The 25,784-nt window shown below is 39.5% G+C and overlaps 2 protein-coding genes across 2 annotated transcripts; both read right to left on the bottom strand.

Moving 5' to 3' along the window:
- Nucleotides 1-2,942: 2,942 nt before the first annotated feature.
- oacyl (O-acyltransferase like) lies at nucleotides 2,943-9,855 on the bottom strand. Its single transcript, XM_034122785.1, has 15 exons — nucleotides 9,711-9,855; nucleotides 9,032-9,165; nucleotides 8,873-8,951; nucleotides 8,660-8,792; nucleotides 7,947-8,146; nucleotides 7,552-7,752; nucleotides 6,856-6,958; nucleotides 6,327-6,428; nucleotides 6,029-6,194; nucleotides 5,865-5,944; nucleotides 5,645-5,755; nucleotides 5,403-5,526; nucleotides 4,746-4,932; nucleotides 4,247-4,389; nucleotides 2,943-4,126 (listed from the first exon to the last, which is right to left on the bottom strand). Exons 1-15 carry the CDS (start codon nucleotides 9,850-9,852, stop codon nucleotides 4,022-4,024), a joined length of 2,010 nt encoding a protein of 669 aa, XP_033978676.1. The 5' UTR covers nucleotides 9,853-9,855; the 3' UTR covers nucleotides 2,943-4,021.
- A 4,724-nt stretch (nucleotides 9,856-14,579) lies between these two features.
- Nucleotides 14,580-24,554, bottom strand: znf532 (zinc finger protein 532). The gene is made up of 8 exons (XM_034122754.1): nucleotides 22,314-24,554; nucleotides 21,895-22,076; nucleotides 21,125-21,301; nucleotides 18,345-18,507; nucleotides 17,826-18,161; nucleotides 17,394-17,506; nucleotides 15,656-15,788; nucleotides 14,580-15,553 (listed from the first exon to the last, which is right to left on the bottom strand). Exons 1-8 carry the CDS (start codon nucleotides 24,540-24,542, stop codon nucleotides 15,062-15,064), a joined length of 3,825 nt encoding a protein of 1,274 aa, XP_033978645.1. The 5' UTR covers nucleotides 24,543-24,554; the 3' UTR covers nucleotides 14,580-15,061.
- Between the last annotated feature and the right edge of the window lie 1,230 nt (nucleotides 24,555-25,784).

Raw genomic sequence — 25,784 nt, 5'->3', positions numbered from 1 at the left:
ATCATTCAAGGGTGGTTTTCACTATAAGTAATGTTTTTTTTTTGGACGGACACTATCATTTACATTTTTTTACTATGTTCAATCTGAATTTACTTTAAAATAAACAAATTCTATATTGATTCTGACTTTTCTACATCCAACTCACAGGTTTATCATTGCTTTGAGAAAAAATATTATTAATTTAGCCCTTTTAGAAGTGAAGTTATAGTAATTTGTTCTGGGAATGTCATTTTCGAGCCTGAGGCATGAAAAACAGGCTTGGGGCTTAACAGGTTAATAGTTGTTAACACATCGTTTTGCAGCCCAAAGTAGGCTACACACTAGAACATGTGTTAGTGTTATTCTGCCCTGCAGAGGCTAACTGTAGTAAAATATGGTAAACTATTAGCTAGCTAACGTTAGCTAACTAACTAACAGCGACGTGAATGAGGGATAGCTAATGGTGCAGCTTGTTGAATAAAGCTATTAGCTAGGTAGCGCTAGGTAGCGCTAGGTAGCGCTAGGTAGCGCTAGGTAGCGCTAGGTAGCTAGCTAGCTGTACAGCTAGCTAGGCTAAATGAACTCCTAAGCTAGCTAATGTTAATAAAAAAAAGGCAGTAATTGTAATGCAAAACTGCAGGGCAGTATTCTTAACCCGTTAAGCCCGATTCAGCATCTTGTAAGAAACAGCGTCCCAGGCATAGACTGTATATATAAAGGTCCCAGGGCTAAAATGTAACAACCTATTAACGTTGCATACCCACTTAACGGGAAGAAACTAAGCTAACAGATGATAATAACCATTTTTACCTACAAAACACAATTCCAACACCAAGCGTCTAAATCATCACTTAACGAACGCTAACGCTACATTAGCACATGACTGGCGATAGTGATTTTTGTACTTCATGCTATCTGCACAAACAACATATCATATGAAAGCTGAGATTCATCAGATTCCATTGGTATAAGTCTCATCACTGTACGACAAAACTCACCGAACTAGCAGCCAGGAAAGAGGGTTTCCATCATTAAAGGGTGGTTTTCACTATAAATAATGGGGTTTTTTTAGGGGTAGATTAGAATACATTTTTTTTTACTATGTTTAATCTGAAATTACTCTGACACAGCAATATCTATATTGATTCTGACACTTCTACAGCCAACTCACAGGTGTATCATTGCTTTGATAAAAAATATTATTCATATACCCCTTTTAGTTGTGAAAAATACTCATTCATTCTGGGCATGTCATGTTTGAGCCTGAGGCCTGAAAAATAGGCCCAGGGCTTAACAGGTTAAACTGTGGAACATGATGGCTGCTCTCAGAACATCTGTTATAATTTACAAAAGTTCTGATTTTATAACAGGTTGTCTTCAACTTGAATGGTGATTTCTATTTAATTTATCTGACAGTGACGTAGTAAGCCAGCATGCCCAATAGAAAACGAAGTGTAGATCGTCCAGCCCACAAATGCTCGCCAAGTGCCTGCATCCTTCATGTGCCATCCATGTCTGATCATGGTCCGTCTACACCCCTCACTAAAATTAAAGGAACAGCTATAGAAAAACTACAACAGCTGCATGAGATCCAGGACCAATGTCTCCATCAATCACATAAGTCCCCATATTGTATGCAATCAGTGTGTGACCAGATCCCTAAAACTCTCCCTGATGACTTGGAAAGTGTTGGGTATCACCGCAACTGTTATCAGCGCTTAACTTGCAACCTTCATCTTCTGGAAGATAATCCAGAACCAGAACCATCCACCTCACAGAGAAATGTATGAATGTTTACCATAGGTGGCCGATGAGGCTCAGGATGGAGAAGGCTAATATTTGAATAATACTTGTTTTAAACACCACACACGACCTTATTATGTTTACAACAGCAATTAAATGCATCTACTGACCAACAATAACGCACAGACAGGAGCACAGGAGTGGGGGGCTGGATGTTTATAGCTGCTAATGGATTTTGACATGGAAAAACAATAACACACAGCTACAGAAAAACAAGATTCAACAATGCCAGGATCATATTCTACCAGTGACGTGCGGTGAGGTTCATGGGTGAGGCACTGACTCACTGACTGATATTTTGACCTTAATCGAAATATTCGGTTATTTTCAAAAGCTTTTTGTCTGATGCTTCGATTCATTTTAAACAGACCGTTCAACAAAAGGATACCCAAAATCTAAATATTGGATTGTTCTTTCTTAGTAAGATCCCATTTTCATTACAAATGTGCATGGTCTTACCTTGACTTGAAGATGAAGTCCATGCTATCCTTCTGGACAACAATCTCTATTACTTTTTTGTAAAAGTCCTCCTTATCTTCCTGTAGTTTCAAAAGTCTAGTTTGTTGTTTGCGTCTACCGTCTCGGCGTAGAATTACAGTAGCAACAAGAACCTGTGGGCTCACGTGCGGGGCACACTTCAGTGCGGCAGAGGTTATGGCTGCCTCCCCTGGTGCTTTTTTGCCGTTGTATGATGAGACCAGCGAGCCTAAATATCATATATACGTGAAATAAGTTATTTAGAGACTATGGATGGCGAGGATAAATGTAATAAAGGGATCTACAAACATTACATTGGTGACCTACAGTGAGATGGTAACAGGCATGCGCTTAGGGCCCGCTTTCCAGCCAGTTTCTGTGGGGTGACGCATTCTGAGGTGAGGCAGATCTCATCTGTGCCTCACCCACAGGTGAGGCTCTGCCTCCCTGCCTCCCCTGACTGCACGTCGCTGTATTCTACCAATACATCATTTAACATAATGCTTTCAGATATTTCACCCAAAAAATAAACAAGAAGCGGTCCTTACAAAAGACATGAGAAAACATTTGAAAAGACATTCAAACATATAAATACAAATTAAATAAAGTAATTATATCAAAGGGCCAGGGCTTTATATGTAAATCATCACACACTACAAAGGGTCACAATGACACAATACACAAACATTATGAAAGGTTTTATTTACCTTAAGAGCACAACATCAGATAATGAGGACACAAAACCATCAATGATGTGATGTGAACAATATATTCAAGGTCAAATACATGTACATATGGAGTTACACAATATAGAACTTACAGTATATGAAATCAACACTTATAACAGCCATGCTCAGTATTTCCTGTAATGTAGCCAGAAAATGTTTGACATGAGATCACTATATTAAAATAAATAAATAGGTAGCCATGTTTGGATCTTATCATACACTTAACGCAGGGTCTTGCCTAAAATTGAACTAAAACACCATTTAATTAAGAAGATTAAATGCTGAAACATGTCATCATTGGACTAAGATTCTCAGAGAAATAGTGTTGTTTAAAAAATAAAAATAAACTCCATCCTGAAATCATTGTGCTGATTTTATAACATAGTTCCTGTGAATATCCCCACATGAGGAGTTAAGTTTCTGAGTGAGCAGCAGGGATCAACAGTGGCAAAGGTTCAAGGTATTCCTTTGAGGCTGTTCAGAAAGCATTACTCATCTTAATGCAATGTAACACAGAGCGCATACCAAGCATATTGCAAGTGCTACGATGGAAATGTAGCGTGCCATTTATGCGTCATAAGTAACTGAAAACCTTTGTTATGATCTCACCAGCTGAGTCAGTGTCACTTTCTTATTCACTGCCATGGAAAGTGCAATGTCCAAGTCCAGTTTCAGAGGGGGTCGAATGGCCGGGGGAATATGATGAACTTTGTGTCACACAAGCCTTGTCTTGGCACGAGGGCTACACTTAAAGTATGTTTCCGTAGTCCAAGCCCTCTCCTCTTTTAATAGCTTCAATATAGAATTTACACTATGTGGAGACACAGTAAATAATAGCATAACTGCCACTTATCCTAAATAGTAAACTGTTTTTTCTTAATGACCAATTGAATTAATACTTTTGAGTTACAAGTTTGTGTGATCTTTCTACAAAAAGTTACTTGATCAAGAAACTGAAATAACTTACAAGGCACAACAAACGAACACATACAGTAAGAGTAGGGGTGTTAGCTGGATAGAGTGTTTTGTGTTCTTTATGTACCTCTCCATTTTAGGAGGAGGTATGGCTTCTCAACCAGCAGGGTAAGCACATAGCTGAACACCAGCGTGAGCACCAGGTGTCCAAAGAACAGGTACATCTAAAGAAGATGGGAGAAATGTAGTACATTAACTTAGAAAAGGAAACAAAAACACAAATATAAAAAGGTATAATCTTAAAAGGTCGCTTCGTGAAACTCAATAAAAAGGTGTTGACTTACAAAGTTTATGTCTGTGTAGTGGATTGGGGTCTCTTGCAGGCCAATGTAAAGGATTATGAAGACGGGATGTGTCAGATAGCAGGCAAAACTAATGTTGGAAAGAGGAACCCAGAAACCCAGGGACAAGAGGTTTTTGATCAAACCTGGAGAGAGCATTGAAAAGAGCATTGTTTTTAAAAGTTTTATAGGTCATTTATTTGGGACTTCATTTGCATGATGTAAAGACACATATCCCCAAAATCTAAAATCCATGTTTTCCTTTTCTTATAGTTCTGTTATTTATCATTTCTGGATGCATAATGTTAATGTTTTTTTTTTGCTTTAATAACAATTGCCAAAAATAGAGCAGTATACAGTATGTTTCTCATATTGCCATTGATACTATACTTTTGAAGAATGAAATTATGAAGCAAGATACTGTCATGTATAGTGTATTCAATCATTTGTTAAGATGCATATTTAAAATACAAATTTATTAAAATTAGTGCTCTTTGTTTACCTCCATACCCATCCTCACAGGCCAGTATGATCCAGGTCACAGCCAGAGCCCAGAGCGGCCTGTGCAGACCCTGGTAGAGGGCATGGGGCACAGAGGGAGAGGCTGGGGTCTCCTTGAGGATGTAAGACAATCCAATTACCGCAGCCATGACTGACAGACAGAAGATCCAACCAAGTGCTGCCTGCCACTGAAAAGACGCAACAGAAAGACACGATAAGGAGATGAGTGTGATGTGCATGTGAGTTGAGTCCGTACAGATACCTCATATCCCTTAAAGAGCATATAACCCTTACCCTCCCGCTTAGTCCCGGATAATTAACTAATCCTGAGAGGATAATTAACATTCTATGGCAATGTTCTGAACGTGAGTGTGAACCACTCTGCCTTCTGGCAAGCAGAGCCCACTATCAGGGTCATATCTTGAAACCGCTGTGGTCAAAGCCCGAGCACAAAGAAAGGGCAAGCTGTCACATGCAAGGAGAATATTAGGGGGAAGAGAGTAGTGAGAGGAGTGGATAAGCAATTTAAAACAAATAACTAACGGGCCAAGTAATTAGTTCCCTATCACTGTGTCTCTTTGGCCTGATAACCTCTCAAAATACGTTAAAATGTGTTCATTTCTACATGAAAATAAGCTGTCTGGCAGGGTGTTCTCACCTTATGTTTTAACAGTGGGTCTTTCTTTGTTGTCAAATATATTCCAGCCAAGATGCCTATTAAAAATGGCCCATACCTTGTGTACGGTTTGACATAGTAATATAAGACGTAATACTCAGACGTCCTGCAAAATAGACAAAGAAACATTGTAGAGAATTAAGACAATTTTAAAGAATTTACTTTATCTGCTGGTTAGCCTCCACTTGTATAACTGTTTGCATATCACCATCACTAGATCTTACAGGGTAGATGGCTGAAAGACAGGCAGATGCATGAGTGCAGTTACAACAGCTCCGGCCACAGTGGTCATCAGCAGAAGACCTCCAGCAACAACTATAAACACACCTCTGTTTCTGATAAACAAAAGACAGGATAGAGGAATAAGATTACAGGAGTAGTGCTGTTATAAGTCAGCCATGATTCAAAAGGGGAGTTTGCCAAAAGTAGAAATCAAGGACATACAGTCTGTAAAAATAGACCAACAGAGGAGTGGTGGCATAACACTGGAAGTCCAGAGACAGGTACCATGACCAAGGGATACACTGAGGAGAGATGAGGAAATCAGATAAAAAAGCAGGTAAGTATATACACATTTCAGAATAGGAAATAATCAATGTACTACTTACTATTTCATGGACTGGAAGAAGATTGCTTATCAAAAATAAGTTAGCCCACCAGTACGTCTTACAATCCATCAGTGTATCTATAAATGGGAACCAGTAGGGTCCCCACTGGATCAGTGAGATGAGGCCAATCGTTAGACACATAACAAACATATGCAGTGGTTGAATCCTGTAGAAAAGACAAAGAGTATTCACACTTATGTAACTTCACATATACAAAGAAGAGCTTTCAAATCTGTTTAGAAGTAAAGAATGACACATAGATAATCATAACTTTGGTGATATGATCAACATGGAGTACCTTTTAATCCTCCTGAGGAGGTAGTTAGCCACCAAACTCGGACTCAAATTGTCATCAGCCTTGTTTATGGAGCCCAGCAGAGACCTCGCACTAAGCAGACCCCTACAACACAAAAGCTGCTTTAGAAACGGCTAAAAACTGATAAGTTAAATGGACAGTTCACTGCAAAACAAAAATGAATATGTAACTCTCTTACAGTACTTGCAGTGCTATTTATCAATCTATATTGTGTTGATGTAAGTTTCACATTTGAACAACTTAACAGCATGGCGTACTTCCAGATATTATGACCCTGTTTTTCAAGCTAATCCAGAGATCTTGTTTTCAGCAGCCTATTGTAGGAATGATTTACTCTCTACAATATCACAAAAAGTACTAGAAGTGTCCATCTACTCATGGCAAATCTAAGTTGATAAATGGCACTACATGTAAGACAAAAATCGTTGGGTCAACTCCTTCAAAACTCAGTGTTTTATTTGTACAGATAAAGTATGGTTTTAAACGAAATGAAATGTTGTTTCAGTCTTACCCTAGCAGTAAAAAGGTGTCCACAGCTAGAAAAACGGGCCCGCTGATGGTAAGCACATGCAGAGGGTTGCTTTCAACTGTTGTCCTCCAGTTTTTGTAGTTATCTGGAAAAAAGATAATGTTTTTCACAATAATAATATTTAGGTGACTGAATGACTTGTATACTGAATGAGACTGTGACATGGAGCAGTGGTGGAAGATAAACTCAGACTTGTTGCTTAAGTAAAAGTAGCAAAACTAAATTGTAGAAATACTTTGTTAGATGTAAAAATCCAACATTCAAAATCCTACTTAAGTAAAATACACAAGAATTGGCTCTAAAATGTACTTAGTGGAAAATGTAAAAGTACCCAATGTGTAATGTTTAATAACTGGATTATTATTATTATTATATATAACTGATGTGTTAATGTGTTCATCACAACTGGTAAATGTGGAGCTTATTTTAATTGCTTTGTAAACTGCTGCTGTATATCATAGTCCATTTATTAGCTTATTAATGTCATTCTAGCTTATTGGTTGAATCTGTAAAGTTATTGTAACTATAGCTGACAGATAAATGTAGTGGAGTAAAAAGTATAATATTGGTTTTCTAATTAAGTTAAATACAAGTATTATGTAGCATATCATGAAAACACTCAAGTACGAGTAAATGTACTTTGTTACATTCCACCATTGACAGTGAATCTCGTCGTACCCAGATTGTTTATAACAGGAAACTGAGCAGAGTGTCCACATATGATCCATAACAGGCTGAGAACGCGGATGCCGTTCAGGGAGGAGTAGCCTCCTCCTGGGACGGATGAGGAGGTGCTCAGGACTCCCTGGCTGGTGTTCTGTATGGAGAACGCCTGAAGGCACCGGTACAAAAAGCTTCGGGATGTGATGCTGGTGCTGCCTAGGAAAGACAAATAAATATTTTTTCAGGTAAACAATATTTTTGCAACTATCAGACTGGAATAGTTTTCCTTAATCACTCAGATCATTTCTCTTCGATACATTTTTTCATCAGTTTTTTCCCACTTGGAAATTGTCATTCTCAAGGGGTTAATAATTTACCTATCATCTACACATAATACAAAATGTACTTACTACTACTATTTTCCTCCGTGTCATGATTGATATCACTACTGTAGGAGCCATTGGTCTTCATGGTCCCATAAAGGTTGAGGCCTGTGTTTGAACAGGAAGTCTGCGCTGATGGCCTGACCTCTCTGTTTCTTTGCCACTTTATTATAGCCGTTAACAGGGTAGCCGCAAGGGGGATGGCTACCATTACACAACAAACAAACCTGCAGGAGCAAAAAGGTAGAGTGAAGTCTTGAAATCTCACTTAACTTCTTTGGTTCAGTTTATCACACATAGATAGAAGGGGTGTAAATCACATCACTATTTGGACAACAAAATAATAATTAGCTGATAACACAACATCGGCCCTGATACGATTTTGATAGGATTCAATTTGGGGGCATGCGATTTATATGAAACGATATCATGTGCCTATTCAACACTATCAGCTATAATTATATCAACACAAAATACAACATGATGTTAGTTCTTGACTCCTTCAGACATTACAAAAAAATATTTTGTGTCAAGGAAATAAATATATAAACTGCCACATTTCTCATATGTATCTAAATGCATATGTTTGTTTTCATTATGAGTTTCATACCTTAAAGATGATACGCCAATGTTTTCACTTTGCAGAGATAATCGATCGTTGATCATTGAGTGATGTTTAGTAATTAAGACAGAAGGGAAGGTTTTTTAAAGAAAAAAAACATGTCCAATAAAATGCTTACAGAGAGATGGCATCTAATGCACCGGGTGCAATCGCGGACAAGCAGTGGGTCATGATCATCTCCTGAGTGGACTGATTGACCAGGATGTGAGGTAAAGGAGGAATGAGGGACGTCTGACCAAACTGAAGACTCCCTGTTAAAAAAAAGGGTGAAAAAATGTATTGGAATGACAGAATGCTTTGTCCAGAGAAAACTTATTTTGAAATCACTGACCGTCCAGCACCAGCATTTCCACATCTTCTTCTCCACAGGATTCAGGAACACAAATACCCACAAAGTACTGGACTGTTCCCTATAGTAAAAACAACTCAGTTCAGGATCTATAACAATGGTATTTTATCATGTTTGTTTTTTTACATTGTTTGTTGTTACCTGTTTAAGGAACACCTCACAGTACTGTGCAGAGAAAGAGGGCCCATGTGCAGAGCGACACTGCTGCAGCAGGCCAGGCCGGTTTGCATTGCCTCCTTTCACATTGCTGCCCATCTTTCCAAATGCATCGTACACTGATAAAACATAGACAAGCATCACCAAAAAACACAACTTAAAGGGGACCTATCATGCAAAATGCACTTTTGTACGTCTTTTATACATGAATATGTGTCCCCGGTGTTCCAGGGAACTCACCAAGTGTCAGAAAACACAACCCTCTCTATTTTCCTCCATACCCAAATCTCTAAAAAAGGGGCTGCAACGGATCTGATAAAAACATCAACACTTTTGTATTCTCTTTTCTAAGCCTTGTAGTATAAATATTCTTAATTACGGTTATTTCAAAGCACATTTTTTCTTTCGGATGTACATATGAGTCAGTTGACTTTTATTTGACTTACTATTATGTTGTTGGCTGTTTGATAAAGATTTTCTGGATGGCTTGTATCCACTCCATGGCTTGAAGTAACACTTATTTTCAAAAGTAATGTAGCTGGCCCCTCTGAAAGAAAAGCTGGCCCTTGTGGTTTAAATTCACCAGAACATCCACTGCCTCAGACTCAATGCAAATGTGACTTTACAATTAAACATACAGAAATAAAAAGGCAACAACACTTACTTTGAACAGCATATTCCTTCGGCCTGTCCTGGGTAATTTCCCAGAGAAAAGTGTTGGTATCCTCTGTACATTTCTGAGACACAGTCGAGGCCTGCGTATTCTCCAGCGCTTTACTACACCCTGCAAAAAGAAGGAACACCATCCAACTCGGTGCCATTTTTATGACTAAGTGTTTCTTTTTAATGGAGAGGGAGTTTAAATAACATAGGAGGGAAGAAGAAGGAAGCGTGAAATTAATCTTGAATGGGGTAGATGGAAAAACTGCTTTGGTTACTGCAGATGGCAACCTGGTTTTCTACATCAGGTGTGAACAGGATTTGGTTACTTGAGGGTAGGATGCAAACAAAAGATATCCAGGCTGGGATTATGGTCACTGCACAGGATAATTAAAATATAAGCATAATAATCATTGCTACACTTATACTAAAGTCAGTGCCACGTTGTACCACGACCACCGTTCGAACAGCAGATGTTGTTGTTTTTTTTGTGTGAAATCATTTAAATATTTTTCCTCAAATGTTTCGACTTAGTTTGTTTTTACTTGAACAAGCTATCTCAGGTTAGAATATAGTAGGAGCAACAGTGCAAAACAACAACGGCCACTAGAGGGTGAGCTTGTCCTTAAAAAACAACTTTATAAAGTACCAAGACTTTACCTGGCAACAATGGGGGGGGGGCGAAATCTATACAAATCAAGTATGATGTAGCTTTATATCCTAATTAATTCTATATCTAAATCTAAATTTGCTTCAACTTTATTTCAAGTCATTATATCTCTATTTCTCCAAAGTGTGATTCAAATGTTGAATATGTTACTTCTTATAGCTCAGCATGAAATTGGTGAGGAAGGGAAGTAACAGGTTTTGTGATTTTTTTTTTCTTTCAATATTTCAGTCCAGGAAGCATTAGGCATATTAAGAGGGGAGAGGGGGGATGGGTGGGTGGGCTGTTAGAAAAGACAGACCTGTAAGAGTGGTTCATGGGGTGATCATCTAGTTGCAGATGAGTAAATTAACTATTAACAAATTACTTACTGCCAGCAAGTGTTACATTCTTCATATCATTTCATGCATTTATCACATCACGACTCGACTACTGCAATAGCATCCTCTAGTCTACGGCATACCATCCAACCTACTCAATAAACTCCAACATATCCAGAACTCTGCTGCCCGCCTCCTCACCCACACCCGCTCCCGAGACCACATCACTCCCGTCCTCCAGAACCTCCCCTGGCCCCCCGTCCATCAAAGAATCGACTTCAGAGTCCTGCTCATAACGCACAAAGCCCTCAACAATCATGCCCCCCCCAACCTCACAGACCTGCTGCACCACCACACCCCTTTCTGCTGCCTCCGCTCATCAGAAGCCAACCTTATCCATCCCCACCCGCATCAATCACCGGACCTGGGGGGACAGAGCCTTCTCCGTGGCTACCCCCTCCCTCTGGAACTCACTCCCACAACCCATCAGAGACTGCACTGACCTCCCTACCTTCAAAAAACTTACAAAAACTCACCTCTTCAATCTGGCTTTTAATGTGTGATTGTCTTGTATTGCTTGATTTTTATTTGACTTTAACTATATTTATTTGTTGTTCTTTTCTTTTCACTATCTCTGTAAAGCGACTTTGAGCACCTGTAAAAGCGCTAACAAAATAAATCTATTATTATTATTATTATTATTAGAGGCACTAGACAGCAGAGGTGTGGACTCGAGTCACATGACTTGGACTCGAGTCAGACTCGAGTCACCAATTTGATGACTTTGGACTCGACTTGACAAAATCACAAAACACTTGCGACTCGACTTGGACTTGAACACCAATGACTCGGGACTTGACTTGGACTTGAGCCTTCTGACTTGAGGTGACTTGATACTTTAATTCAGGGGTCTCCAACACGCCGATCGCGAGATGCCGCTAGAAGAGCAGACTCCCGTCGGGGAGAGCAGAATCTTCAGCCGCTCCTACTCTTGCTGTGAATCCATGCAGGCAGGGGCGGGACTTTATTTTGCTGAGCCACCATGCAGCCAATCATATGCGAGGACACACTGGGATCATACCATTATGTGAAAGAAGGGTGGGGGGCAGACGCTCGAAAGAGAGCAGGTGTAGTGGTACAGGCCAGCTACACAGAGCGACCGGGAGATGGGGAGCCGGAGAGCCGGATTTAAATGCAAGCGCGTCGGAAAAAGTCAAGAAATTAGCGAAAACCGAAAAAAGAAGCAGCATCTGGCTGCATTTCAATGATATTGGAGAAAGCAAAGCTGAGTGCAGGATTTGTAAAATGAAAATAACCTTCAGAGCAGGGTTTTTTTTTTGGTAACCACTCAGGATTTATTGTCAGAGGTGGGAGAAGTTCAGATCTTGTACTTGAGTAAAAGTAACTGAGTGTAGGAATATTCGGTTACAATAAAAAGTCCTGCATTCAAAATGTTACAAGTAAAAGTACAAAAGTATTAGCATCAAAATATAGTTAAAGTACCACCTGCAGAGGGATCTAGATTCAGGTGTTCTTTTCCCCATAGAGACCGCCTCGCTGCACATTATCCCTTGCATAAAGATAGATTGTGGGTCCCTTATAACATGCTGTACACAGTGGAAATAATCATTCTGGTTACCTTAACATCAGGGATCTTATACATTAAACTCCTTCTGAATCAAACCGTCACGGTAGCCTTACCTTACTTATCCCTCTTAAAATAGAAGAAAACACGTTACTTTACCAGCAGAGAGAAAATGGATTATTAAATGATTAATGTGACTAATAAAGAGCAGTTTGATTATTAAGTATTATTCTGTTGATCGATGTCATTACATTTGTTGAAAAGCACATAAGGACTTGTTTAAGACTCGTTTTGTCAAAGTAAAGGACTTGGACTTGACTTGAACTTGCCCATCCTGACTTGAGACTTGACTTGGACTTGAGCGCAAAGACTTGAGACTTGACTTGGACTTGAGCGCAAAGACTTGAGACTTGACTCGGACTTGCAAAACAATGACTTGGTCCCACCTCTGCTAGACAGTGACACTGTTGGTTAAAGCACCATAAATTGAGTTGTTGGGGCTTATGGGGGCAAACAAGAAGCTATTACTCAAAACTACCTTTTTATCGTCTGATAAGATTAATATGGCGAAGGTCAGGGCAAAGCAGTTTTTATTTTTCATTTGTTATTTGTTTCAGTCTAAGTGGCCTGACAAATGTCTAAAAACAGCAGCAGTAAGATACATTCTTTTCAACAATCATTCACAGACTGTTTCTCACATGCAGCTTCACAGCGCCTGACAGTTAAAGCCTCATTGTCTAAGTAGCAACTACTATCCAAAAACGTTTGAAAATGATTGCAACATAGAAAGCAATGGAAAACCATCTTTTGATTATCAAGTCTTGCAGTTATTGTTCATTAAATTGAACTGGTTGTCTTTTATCAATAATTCAGTTTCCCAGTTAACATTTGTAAAAAAACAAATCTCAGTGTTATTCCTGTAAAATTGAACACTCATTATGACAACATTAAAACCAAAACAAAAAAAACTGAAAATGTTGATATTATGATAGAAATAAGTCTGATATTATAAAAAGTCAATACTGTAGCATTTAATAATATTTTTAAAGAACTTAAAGAGCTGCCATACATATATACAAATGTTTCCAAAAATATATTTTCAAAATGTCTTCACATATGGCCCTGGTATTTTTTAAAGGCTCCTGTTTCTGTTGAAAAATACAATAGTCATTCACAAAACTGGTAGCTATAAACTGATTTCTTAATATTCGCTGTGTATGTATTTGATATGTAAATAACACACATTTTACAAAGTTGTATGCCATTGATAGACGTTATATTTGTGTGATATCTTTTGATGTTTAATTTAATATTAGCTTAAACGGAATTCCTAGATTTTGTTTTAGGGTCAATAATCTTTGTTTTTTAAAGGAGACCAGGGCAAGGTTTTATTTTAAAAGGCTCAGAGACAATTCTTAGTTATTAATTAAATGAAACAAAAACTAAAACATAATGAATGTTTGATGCCAAACTTTTCCCTCAATTTCTAATGGCGCATTTCCACTACACGGCCTCGCTCGGCCTCACTCGGTATGGCTAGGCCTCGTTAGGACTGGCTCACTTTATGGCGCATTTCCATTACAGTTTAGGAACTGGGGTAGTATCTATAGTAACGCAGTGTAGGCGGAGCCGTGACGTCATCTTCAATGAGAACCCCAGAAAAACAACACAGCCGTTAGCTGTTAGCACTCAGAGCTCACAGCTCCTCATATATGTTCAGAAACTAGACAAAAGTTAAACAAGTACACACCACAGACTGCCTGTGTCATGGCGAATACAGTCGCTGCTTTATTTATGTCTGTATAGGCCGTTGTTGTGAGTGTGGATGGTCGGAGCATATACTGCGTTAGCTTAGCCAATCTCCATTTAGAAAACACGCATTTTAAAAGGTTTTTCGCCTGCCGTCTGTCTGCAGACTTGTCAAAGCATTAATTCATGGTTTTTACTAACCGGTATCAGTATGTTGTTACTTCGGGATCATTTTGAAACGTGTATTACAATTAAATCACGGTCAAATATGTCCATCTTGTTGTAGTTGTAGCCCCCTTGCCAGCGATTCTCTCTCTAGTTTAGCATACTCAGCCCGACTCAGCCTCGTTGTCTCTGGCCCTAGAACCACGATTTTATGAGGCCAGAAAAACTGTGAATTAGGACCCGCCGGCCGGTACTAGGCCAAGTGGAAACGCAACCAAAAACGGGCCGCTGACGTCACAGCCCTCTTAAACCGTGCTCCGCGCTGTAGTGGAAACGTGCCATCCACTACAGCGCGGAGCACGGTTTAAATTAAGTGAAACGGTTTAAGTTAAGTGAAACTGAGGACATCAGGTACTACAGGACAAATATTATGTACTGCAAAAAAACATGAAACTCCAAAAGGGTTTATCTGTGCATGTTTCTTCTTATAGACATTTGTTTTACATCAGCAATTTTAAACATTCAGAACACTGCTGACTGTATGAGAATTAGTCCCATTACAACAATATATCCACATATTATCTAGCCCTAGCAAGAACAATGGAAATTGTTTCAAATAAAAGAAGAAAAGCTCTTCTATAAAACAACCTCAAAGCCTAAAAACATTTACGTGTACAAAAATCTATCTTAAACATAAAGTGATTTTGACATGTCTTACATATTTTTGAGTTTATACTGTATACATATTGTAGTAACCGGCATTTACATTTTGAATGTAGTACCGCATAATATACTGAGAGTTGTTTGTCTTAACAAACTGTAAAGTTTAAAACAACAGTATTTGCTTTAGTTGGAATGCTTTGAAAAAGTCACTTCTCAGCCGCAATCAGTCTCTTAGACTTTATAAAAGCCATCCCATGTGTCCTCATGTGAGTGTTTAGGTTTCCCTCCGTCTCAAACCTCATCCCGCACACTTTGCATTTGGTGTTTGGTGTCCCGTCTGTAACGTCCAGCTGGTTCTCTCTCTGACTCTCATCGTCATCCTTGCCCCGTCCATTGTATAGGGCGAGACCCTGCTGCTCCTTTAGCCGGTGGACGATAAAGAGGTGTCGGGCCAGCGAGCGGTGGGAGGTGTAGCACAGGCCGCACTCTTGACACTGGTAGGAAGAGCCATCAGACTTGTGCTGGGGAATGTGCTCATGGAAAGCTGCGATGTCTTCAGTTGTGAGGCCACAGACGGCACACTTTTGAACTTTAAGGATATTAACTTTGAGCCTCTTTAACGGCTGTGAGCCGGAGCCCCTGGACATCAGGCCTGGAGACCCCTCGTCCTCTTCTGGCTTCCTTTTGGGGCTTAGTGTCTGCACAGAAAATGGAAATGAGTTAGGATTGACAGTACCCTTGTAGGGTAAAAAGATTAACTTCCTGCTAACACAATTATGTTGACGTGTATGCAACAGTACCGTATCCTTGTCCGGTAAAGCCTCCGTATTGTCCGAGTTGACTGTCTTCCCCTCTTTGACCCCATGTGTCAGATGAATGTGCTGATCCAGCAGCACTCTTTTACTGAACGGAGGACTGAGAGCTGGACAGTGCCTATCAAAGTACAAGCAAATAACAATAACAGCTGACTTTTGCGTGCTAGTACTTGCATAGTTTAAATTAGCTTTCATTCTTATTATAACTTCTGAAGAATAATTTCGGTTGAAATTGTTGGAAAACAAGCTGAAGCAAGCTTGCATTCCCACCCCTAAACCTCCAGAATTAACAGCAGTAATTTTGGCTTCTGAATGGATACTAATCATGCCTGTTAGACCCCAAGCCTGTTTTTCAGGTTTCAGGCTCGAAAATGACATGCCCAGAACAAATGACTATAACTTCACTTCTAAAAGGGTTAAATTAATAATCTTTTTTCTCAAAGCAAGGTTACATCTGTGAGATGGATGTAAACGTGTCAGAATCAATATAGATGTTTCTGTGTCAGAGTGAATTCAGATGGAACATAGTAAAAAAGTGTAAATTCTTACCTCCGCCTAACAAAAAACCATTACTTATAGTGAAAACCACCCTTGGATGATGGGTTAGTAGCCTAAAAGCTTTAGGAATCCAAATTATAACATATAATAGGTACCCTGTATCAAGATTGAGGCAAAACAAGTGAAAATTGACCTTTTTAGAGATATTTAGGGAAAAAAAGTCCAGGCGGACTAAGCTTTGGGCACATTTGGGCACATCTGGTTCCATCAGTGCCATTTGACCTTTTTCAGGTACCAGACTGTAAAAAGCATTTTATAACATTGAATCATCACTATAGTTATTCATTCCATCAAAAAAAAAAAGAAAAAAAAAAAAAAATTATTGTAAAATTTAACCTGCTAATTATTGTCATGGATTTGAAAACTGATGTTGTTTATTTGCTATGTTCTGGCTGCTAGCTCAGTGAGTTCTGGCCGTGCAGTGATGAGACCTATGCCAATGGAATCTGTGGAATCTCAGCTTTCAGATGATGTGTTGTTTGTGCAGAAAGTATAATTATAATTGATCATTTTTGTGAGTTATGAGCAGAAATAGCATTAGTCCGTATTTGCTAAGGGCTCATTGAAAGGCTTCTTGTGGAAATTATTATTATTATTTTTTTTTTTTTTTTTGTATAGTCAGTTAGCTGAGTTTCTTCCCGTCAGCTGGGTGTGGAACATTAATAGTTTCATAAATGACACTTCAGAGATCACACTGGTGCTAGCAGATGTAGCATTTTCGGACCCTTCGGCGGGTCCGTGGGGTTTAACAGGGTAAGTTGTGTTGTAAACGACGAATGTGTACATTTTTGCGAGACGAAGCCCTGTCTATCTGTTAGTAGTAAAATAAGAAGTAGTCTGAGGGCCACATAGATGTCAGGGTGGATGAATGGGTCAACAAACATAACATTGGATCACATCAACTGCTACTTGTTTCCTATTTCCTAACACTGTCAACATTGGTTTCTTATCATCACGAGACCAGTTGTTGCTTACTGTATCCAATTATTTATTATAGTTAACCATTATAACAAAATCAAGTCTTATTTTAAACCAAACCATGATCTTTTTCGCTAAGATAACCAAGTTATTTTGGTGCCTAAACCTAACCGAACCTCAACCGTAATCGCGTAAGGACACAAGTTTGAAAAACTTGCTGTTAAAACCACAGTGGGTGTGTACTTACGGGCAGGTGTAGACCTTCCCCAGTCCCTTGTGTTTGAGACGGTTGTGTCGGCAGAGACTGTGGGAGGAGTTGAACGACTTCTCACACTGCCGACAAGGGTGTTTCTTGAGAATCTGCAATGGAAAATGCATTAACCAATTAGACCTCAATGAATTTATTATAAAACATGCAATAGTACAACAGCCATATTTCAGCACTGATTTCTTCTCCTGATTATGCTTACATACTTATCTTAAGTAACAGTAATGAAGAACCCTATCGTTCTTATACAGAATTTTTTTTTATAGTCATTTTATTTAAGTAAAAGAGCTTTGCTTAAATTACATTGGCATCAGCTCTAAAAATACGTGTGTTTTCTTTTCATCCTTAAGCAGAATCTCAAAAATGCCACTGTTCGTAAACCTCCTAATGAGAATGGTTTCAAACATTCACCTTTTCGTGTTCACTTCTCATATGAACCACAAAGACTTCTCTGGAACTAAAGAGGCTCCTGCAGTCTCCACATGTGTATCCTGAGCATGGTGGGCTCTTCAGGTCCGATGAGCAGTTAGTGTTTGTTTTCTTTAGAGGTGAAGATGAAGGCTTAGTGATTCCCTTATCTTGACCATTTACATTTCCTCCATCTTTGTTGTTATTATTTGTTTTATTTTTATTAATTTTGGGGCTGTTGCTGTTGTTGTTATTAGAGTTAGTAGGCATGGTGCCGAGAGGAAGGTTGATGCCCAGGTTTGGTGGACCCTCAATGGTTTTCAGGGTTCCATGGATGGCCTGAAAATGATCCACAATGCATATAAATCATAACCACAAATATACTCAGCACTAGTATATGAATGATTTCTAAAGTTATTTGTAGTACTTGTATAATTAACTTTAAAAATAACTTACAACAGAATCATACATACATAAACAGTGGATATTAGCTTCCCTAAAATAACTGCTTTATATCCCCACCTTGATATGGTCCATCATGAGCTGTTTCTGTGCGTATTGCATGAAGCAATCGGGGCACTTGAACACTGAAACCTTTTGATTGACAATGTGCTGGTCAAAGTGCGTGTTGAGCAGGGATTGCAATGTGAACACGGTATCACACATGGAACACTTGTAGATCATCCTGAAAGAGAGATAAAAAAATGTACGTCCTTAAAAAAAGCTCTGCTCCTTCACTTCAATTGGTATAACCCCATTTTAATAATAATAATAATAATAATAATTCATTTATTTTATATAGGCGCCTTTCAAGGCTCTCAAGGTCGCCGTACAAATACATAAAAAACAAGATACACAATAGATAACACCAGCATAAGAAACATAAACAAGACAATGCAGTATATAAATCAATCAATCAAATAACCAAATAAATAAAAACAGAGGATGTGTGATGGATAATGATCAGGATGGATATGCGAGTGTGAAGAGATATGTTTTGAGGCGTGATTTGAAAATGGGGAGAGAGTCAGTGTTGCGGATGTCAGGTGGGAGGGAGTTCCAGAGGCGGGGTGCAGAGCGGCTGAAGGCTCTGGACCCCATGGTGGTTAAACGGAAGGGGAGGTGCAGTGAGGTTGAGGGAAGCAGAAGACCTGAGTGTGTGGATGGGTGTGTTGATGTGCAGGAGGTCGGAGAGGTACAGAGGAGTGAGGTTATGGATGGCCTTAAAGGCGAGGAGCAGAATCTTAAAAACTATACGGGATTTGACGGGGAGCCAGTGAAGTTGCTGAACTAGAAATGTTCTAGTTTTCACCACAACCAAAGAACAAGTGTAGTTGCTATATGTCATGGGTTAGGTGTGCCTTTTATAGTGAGGCACACCTTGGTTCTTACTGATGTGTTCTCGAGTCAGTCCAGTCAACTAATGGTAAACATTAGTGGATGGAATTACGGGAGGACGTTGGGGATGAACCTGGTAATGTGATTCATTTGCGTTAATTTCAGTTTAATGCTCTAAGGTTTCCAGATTAATCAAGAGCGTTAACTTGTCAACGTTTACAGACCTAAAGAAAAGTTTAGATCATGAAATTATTAAATTATTAAACATACTTAAATAATTGGTTTAGTACTCGGAGTGTTGTTTAACATCACAAGTTGATTTAGATCTAAATTGGGCCAAACCCAAACATTAGTACACAAACACCCGAGGCCTGTACTACGAAGCCGGATTTTCGCTTAGCGGGCTAACTTCAGGGAAAACTCTGGGTTTCCGGTCCTACGACGCTGGTTCTCTTTTTAGCGGGCTAGATCTCCATGATAACTTATTCTGAGCGGCTAACCTGGGGCCTATACTACGAATCAGGATTTTCGTTTAGCAAGCTAACTTCAGGGGTTTCCGGTCCTACGAAGCTGGTTCACTTTTTAACGGGCTAGATAACTTATTCTGAACGGCTAGCCTCCGGAGCAGGATAGGTTCCAGGATAAAAGCACTGCCTGCTGACCAATCAGAGCTCAGTGTGCAGAGTTTAAAGCGATCAAGTCGTATTACAGGAGAAAGGAAATACAGTTTAAACTGCCGTTGCAGGAAAGACGGCCGGCCAAAATCACAGACTGTGTGAACGTGAACATTAATAGAATATCACCTCCCATCTTCAGAGCAATCTGACTATTATAACATTAGCGTTAAGAAAGCTTAATTAAATATCTGCCACAACATAAGTAACCGGATCAAAGTAACAGTACAGTCCGCGGCATATCACATCATAATGTATCATATATTTCCTTATCTGAGTCAGCTTCTTGAGCCGTATCTGGCCGTGCAACACTTACAGTATCACATAATGTATGCAGAAGTATTATTTTAAGCAACACATTAAGTTGACGAAACACTCGAGTCAAATGTAATTAAAGTCAGATCCACTCGTGTCTTAGACGGGGCATATCATAAACCTGTTAATGTACGCATTCAAACACTTTTTCTTTTACCAGCTGTATTCACCTTGCAGGTGCAGCTATATGGCTTTTATCCTGGATAAAGTGTTTAAGTCATGGATGTTTAAAGTTTAACTTCTTCATATTTGACTAATATTAAAGTTCACTTTACATTCAGGAAGTATGACGCTGTGCTGTCAGTACGATGTCCATGTTTGTGATTGGTCGAATGCTCCAAATACCACCCCTTTCATGTGAACGCGCACCTAACTAGATAGGACACGGCTGGCTTGAGCAATCCACTTGATAACCCGCGTCGTAGGACCGCTTAGCGAGAGCACGTATGTTTTGGATTAGGCCAACCGGCTAACTCAAACATATCCAGGTTATGTTGAACCGGCTTCGTCGTACAGGCCTCTGCTCCTGAGCACCTGTGTCGTCAGTAGTTGTGATGATGGATAGTATGTAAGTCATTGAAAGGTTGCCATGTGGAAAGAATAAACCCAAGATAAGCCACCATGTCTAAAACCCACAAATCCTGCTCATGATGCAGGGAGGATGAATTTCCTTTGAAACATCAATTGGACGTGGGTGTTGGGTTTTAATGGTGTGCGTCTCTGTAAAAGGAAGATCGTGCGGATGTGTGTTGACAACAAAAAAGCTGGTGTATTATTTGTGTATTGCATACTATTTGAATTGAAATATTACAATATTTAATTTTCCATTGAGATATATATTTTTATGTACTTCAAAACAAAACAACAACAGGCCTTAACAGGAATTCAGTCTTTAACAGAACATAACAACAACATACATTTGGTTTAGATGAGCATTTATATAAATATTAAGTGCAGACAGTGCTTTTGACCTACTTGGGCTCTCCTGCCTTCATTCCTGGATGCTGTGTGTTTGCATGAGAGTGTGTTCCAGGTGCAGTCTTGAAGGCCATTGGGCAGAGAGGACATTTATAGAATATCTCACAGTGAGAACTCTGGATGTGAGATTTTACAGATGCAACATCAGCGAAGATCACACTACAGTGGATACAGCTGGAGGGAGAAGGAAAAGGATGACATGATTTGTTGATGTATCTGCTATAAGATTCAATTTTTTTGTTGGTCAGTACATGACACAAACTTTTCTTGGTCAATATGCATATTCATTTTCTGTGAAAGAAATGGAATAACCATCTGACATGGAAATGATCTTAACCAGACTGGAATACAAATATATTGTCGATTTTAAGTCGATGTTGATTTCTATAACATTGTAATGGATCAGACTCATAATTGAACCGTAATTGGTCAGATACTGGGTTTTCTGTTTTAATGTTTGGTATCTTGGGTGAATTTACATTAATATTATGAGTGTCCAATCTCCCCCATAGGTTTCATTTTGAATAGTTTCACTTTCCCTTTACAAAGGTTGTCAAGCTGAGACAAATGTGATGTTATAATAACTGTAATTATAAATGACATTTTACTGTGTAAAGGAAGAAAATCGTTCAATTGTCAGGTTTGACTATTGAACAAATTCAGTTCCAACAGAAGACATTTTTTGGAAAGTTCAAAACTAAATTTGAGCACAAGAGAAAACTTAAATACAAATAATAAATGTTATGATTTTATTTGGTTAGACTGACCGGTAGCCGACTCTACGGCTGTAATGCAGGCAGTTCTTGGTGACATGTGATTGGAAGTGGACAGAACGGCAGCTGGCGCCACACTCAGGGCAGATGTGAGGAGACTTGTGCTGGTGGATTCGCTGGTGTGACTGAAAGCTGCACTGATTTGGGAGAAGCATTTGGCAGATGGTGCATGTTTTCTGAAAAGAAAAGAAGAAATAGCATTTTATCATGGCACTGGAAAGATGCACCCAGCATATGAGGGATTTTTCTTGCATAAAGGATCCTGTTATTTATTTTAACGAAAGATCTTGTCAAGCCAAGAAATAGAAGTTCTCGTACTGTGAATGTAAAAGTCTAAATGAGAAAAATGTATTGAAACAAAGGCTCCCTCCTATTTGAACCTATGTAGCAGTTCACATATAACATTAACAAACCTGTCCACTGGAATCCACTGCCTGTTGGTAATGCATAGCTAGCGAGCTGCCATCCTGGAACATTTTGTTACACTCCAAGCATTTTAGGCTGTGCCTGCAGACCTTCAATGCATCATCCCCCAATGGCATGGCTGCCACAAGAGGAGCACTGCATGGAGCTGAAATCACTTTAGTTTGGGACCCTTCACTGGCAACTCTTCCTGGGATTTGACTGGAGGGTGCTTGAACTTGGGAGTTGGAGATGATGCCATTTAGGTTGGCTGGGCCTGATGAGGGTGATGGAGTTATCATCTGATCTACAGGGATGGGTTTTAGGATTAGATGTGAGCACTGCATGACCACCCCGTTGTCCTTGTGGCCCCTGGCATGAGACAAGAGGCTGCATTTGTTGTAGAACACTAGACCTTTGGCACAGTGGTTGCAGGTGACCTCGATCCGCACACTGCGACGTTCAAAGTGATGTGTCAGGCTCTTCTCAAGAGCAAACGAATCTCCACACTCCAGGCACTTGTAGCCACGTGAGGGTAGAGAGATGCAAGCTGAGGTTGGTGGAGAGAGGTTTGGGACATACACAGGGACTGGGTTTATGCTACTCAGGACTTTATTGAAGGCGTCCACTACAGAGCTTTGAGAGTTGGTAAACACTTGAATAGTGGAGACTTTCTTTGAGGCCCGGCCAGCAAGACTTGTCTGATGCTTGACTTGCTGTGGTTGTTTGGAGGAGGACAGGGCCTGTTTCAGACCACATACAGCAGGAGATATAGTTTGAGGCAGAAGATTGAGGTTACTTAGATGGACTGTTTTTGGCACAAGTTTGGCACTAGCAAGACTGGAGGCAGGTACCCTTACCGTCTGTTGCTGGATGGCCTTAGCGGCTTTCAGGATGGCACTGCTCGCACTTTGTATTAATGCAGCAGGGATGACAGTTGCTTTGACTGTGGTGTTGTTAGCTAGCTTCAGGTTTATGACTTGGGAACCAGTGGTCTTGACTGCTGAGACAGGCAGGAAAGCTGTTGCCACAGGTTTAATAGTAATTTGCTTGGTTATTTCAATTGGCAGAGAGGGCCTTGTAAGAGATGAGAAAATGTCACTGAACTCTGGCACAACTCGGGTGACAGTACGCTTGATCTGCCCCGATGACGTCTTGATTGTTTTGATCCTGACTTTCGGGATGACCGTTGGGGTGTCTGTGCTTGAGGCAGGGGAATCTTTACTGCTACCCTCACTCATCATGACACTAGTGGAGCTGTCTGGTTGTCTTGTGAGCAGCCGCTTTGCAAACTCTAGGGCTGACTCCAGCTCGTGTGGCTTTGCTCGAGCTATGGGATTTGTATTGGTTAGTTCCTTCTGTGTTGTGGCCAAATTCAAAACAGTCAAGTCTGTAGCGATAGACTTGTTTTCACTGAGAGCTACTATTGCTGCTATACAAGACGAAAGTTTTGCAGAGGACTTGGCTTGGAATTGAGACACAATGGACTCATTAACACGATCCATTTGCTTTCCAGCCTCCTTGGACTCCAGACGTTGAGACTTGAGGACAGTTTCCTTTTGTCCCCCCTCAGGTAAACCTAATTGAGGGGGCTTATCCGACTTGGAACCTTCCAGAGTGCCATTGGTGTTGTTGTTTTGATCAGGTTTTTGGTTCCTGATTGTGCTGGAAACTCTAGTGATTGATACAGGAGACTTGGGATTTGGGCTTTCAGTCTTAGTCATGGACTTAAAGAATGACTGACCTCCCTGTTTGTCCATAGGGTCATCTACCTCTATTTTATCATTGTCATCAAACTCTTCAGCACTGCTGGGGCTGAACTGATTGAATGTAGGTGATTGATTGACAACTCGCTGTCCTTCCTTGCTGGGAGTGTTCCATCCATTCTTGGTGTAAAGACTAGCAGGTTGTCCTGAAGGCAAAAAGCCATTATAAAGTCCATTGTCAATGCTAGCAGTATAGTGTTGGGAATGGACCTTTTCATCCATCTCTGATATGGTTTCATTAGGCCTGCTAGTGTTTTTGTTTCTGATGTTCTTGACAATGACACTAACACCAATGTCATGTGATGGGTTCTGGGACTCATCATCATTGGCATTCACCCCACCACTAGGTTGCTTTAGCTGTCCGTCATGGTCATCGTTAGGGCCAGATTCAATAGCAGCTTTGGGATCCACCATGTCCGGGATGTCGAAAGCCGCTAGCAGGTCATCGAAGTCTGGTGTCTTCATATCTCCCATAATCCTGTTTTAATGAGGAGATCACCTGGGGAACACAGATGAAATGGTAGAATGATGACTTGTTTTACTACACGTACTGATATAAGTTCTTCAAAATACTTTCTTATACAGTATCACATTTTGCAAGGAAAGTCTTTGTGTATATTGTATTCAGAAAAAACTAATATTTCACTGATTTGTCTTCGCCAAAAACCATTAAAGCATATCAAAGATCACCATTGTGTTCTATGACAGTTGATCCACTGTGAGCTCATGTTGACAGTTTCTAGTCATTTTGATACCAATACGTATTAGATTATGGGCTGTAAAACTGGTATCTTTGTTTCTGATCATAGTTTTTCTAAATGGAAAAGGTTTGTATTCTTGTAGATATACATTTTTCAGATAAACTTCATGGACACCTATATTGCATAACATCCCACTAAGTCCATCATTAGTCCCAGGCTTGTTCTCATGGTGATGGGAAATAACCAGGTTATTCATATTCAGTGTGGAATTTTCTTTGGGTTTAAATGTACCAAATTAGTGACCTTTTGCAGGGCAATAATTGTAATTCTCTCAAATTCTGTGGACCAATTGTGGTTACAATCTGTATTGCTGGAGAAAATAGGACATTTTGGTTGATAAAAGTACAAAATATACTATCTTAGACAGTAAAGGAAATACAACAAACATTCAATAGATCTTCAAAGATATACATTTAATTGAATTTCCTGGATGATACAGTATGTTAAAGGAGGGGGATGTACATTCCAGCCAGTATAAATTGTACATTAGATTTCTAACCAATAAAATAAACCGACCTAGCCCTATTGACAAATTGACAATAAATGATCATTATAATAGCAATTGTGATGGCTAGGAGCATTAATACTATAGTTGAAAAACATTATTAGAGACAATGGCATTACTTTAGTTAATTACAGGGGTATCTTGTTTATTCTTACTTGGATAGTTCCTAGCTATACGCTATTATGTGAGTTTATCAAAAAGGTCCTGTTTAAAATAATAGTGACGTAATACCGTTTTCAGCTTTGGTATATCCCTTTCATATTGTAGACTAAGATGAAATGGTGAGCACTGTCCTTGTTGATATAGCAAATGAAGCTGCTGCGATGTGAGAACAATTCCAGAGTTGATCCGACAATAAATTATCATTGTATCGCATCATATCATATCATATCATATTATATCATATCGTATAACACAAGTTTAGTTTTAACCCTGCTTTTTTGTTATTTC

This window comes from Trematomus bernacchii, unplaced genomic scaffold, assembly GCF_902827165.1.
Source record: "Trematomus bernacchii unplaced genomic scaffold, fTreBer1.1, whole genome shotgun sequence".
In the NCBI taxonomy this organism is placed as follows: domain Eukaryota; kingdom Metazoa; phylum Chordata; class Actinopteri; order Perciformes; family Nototheniidae; genus Trematomus; species Trematomus bernacchii.
This window is presented reverse-complemented; position numbering and strand designations above follow the sequence as displayed.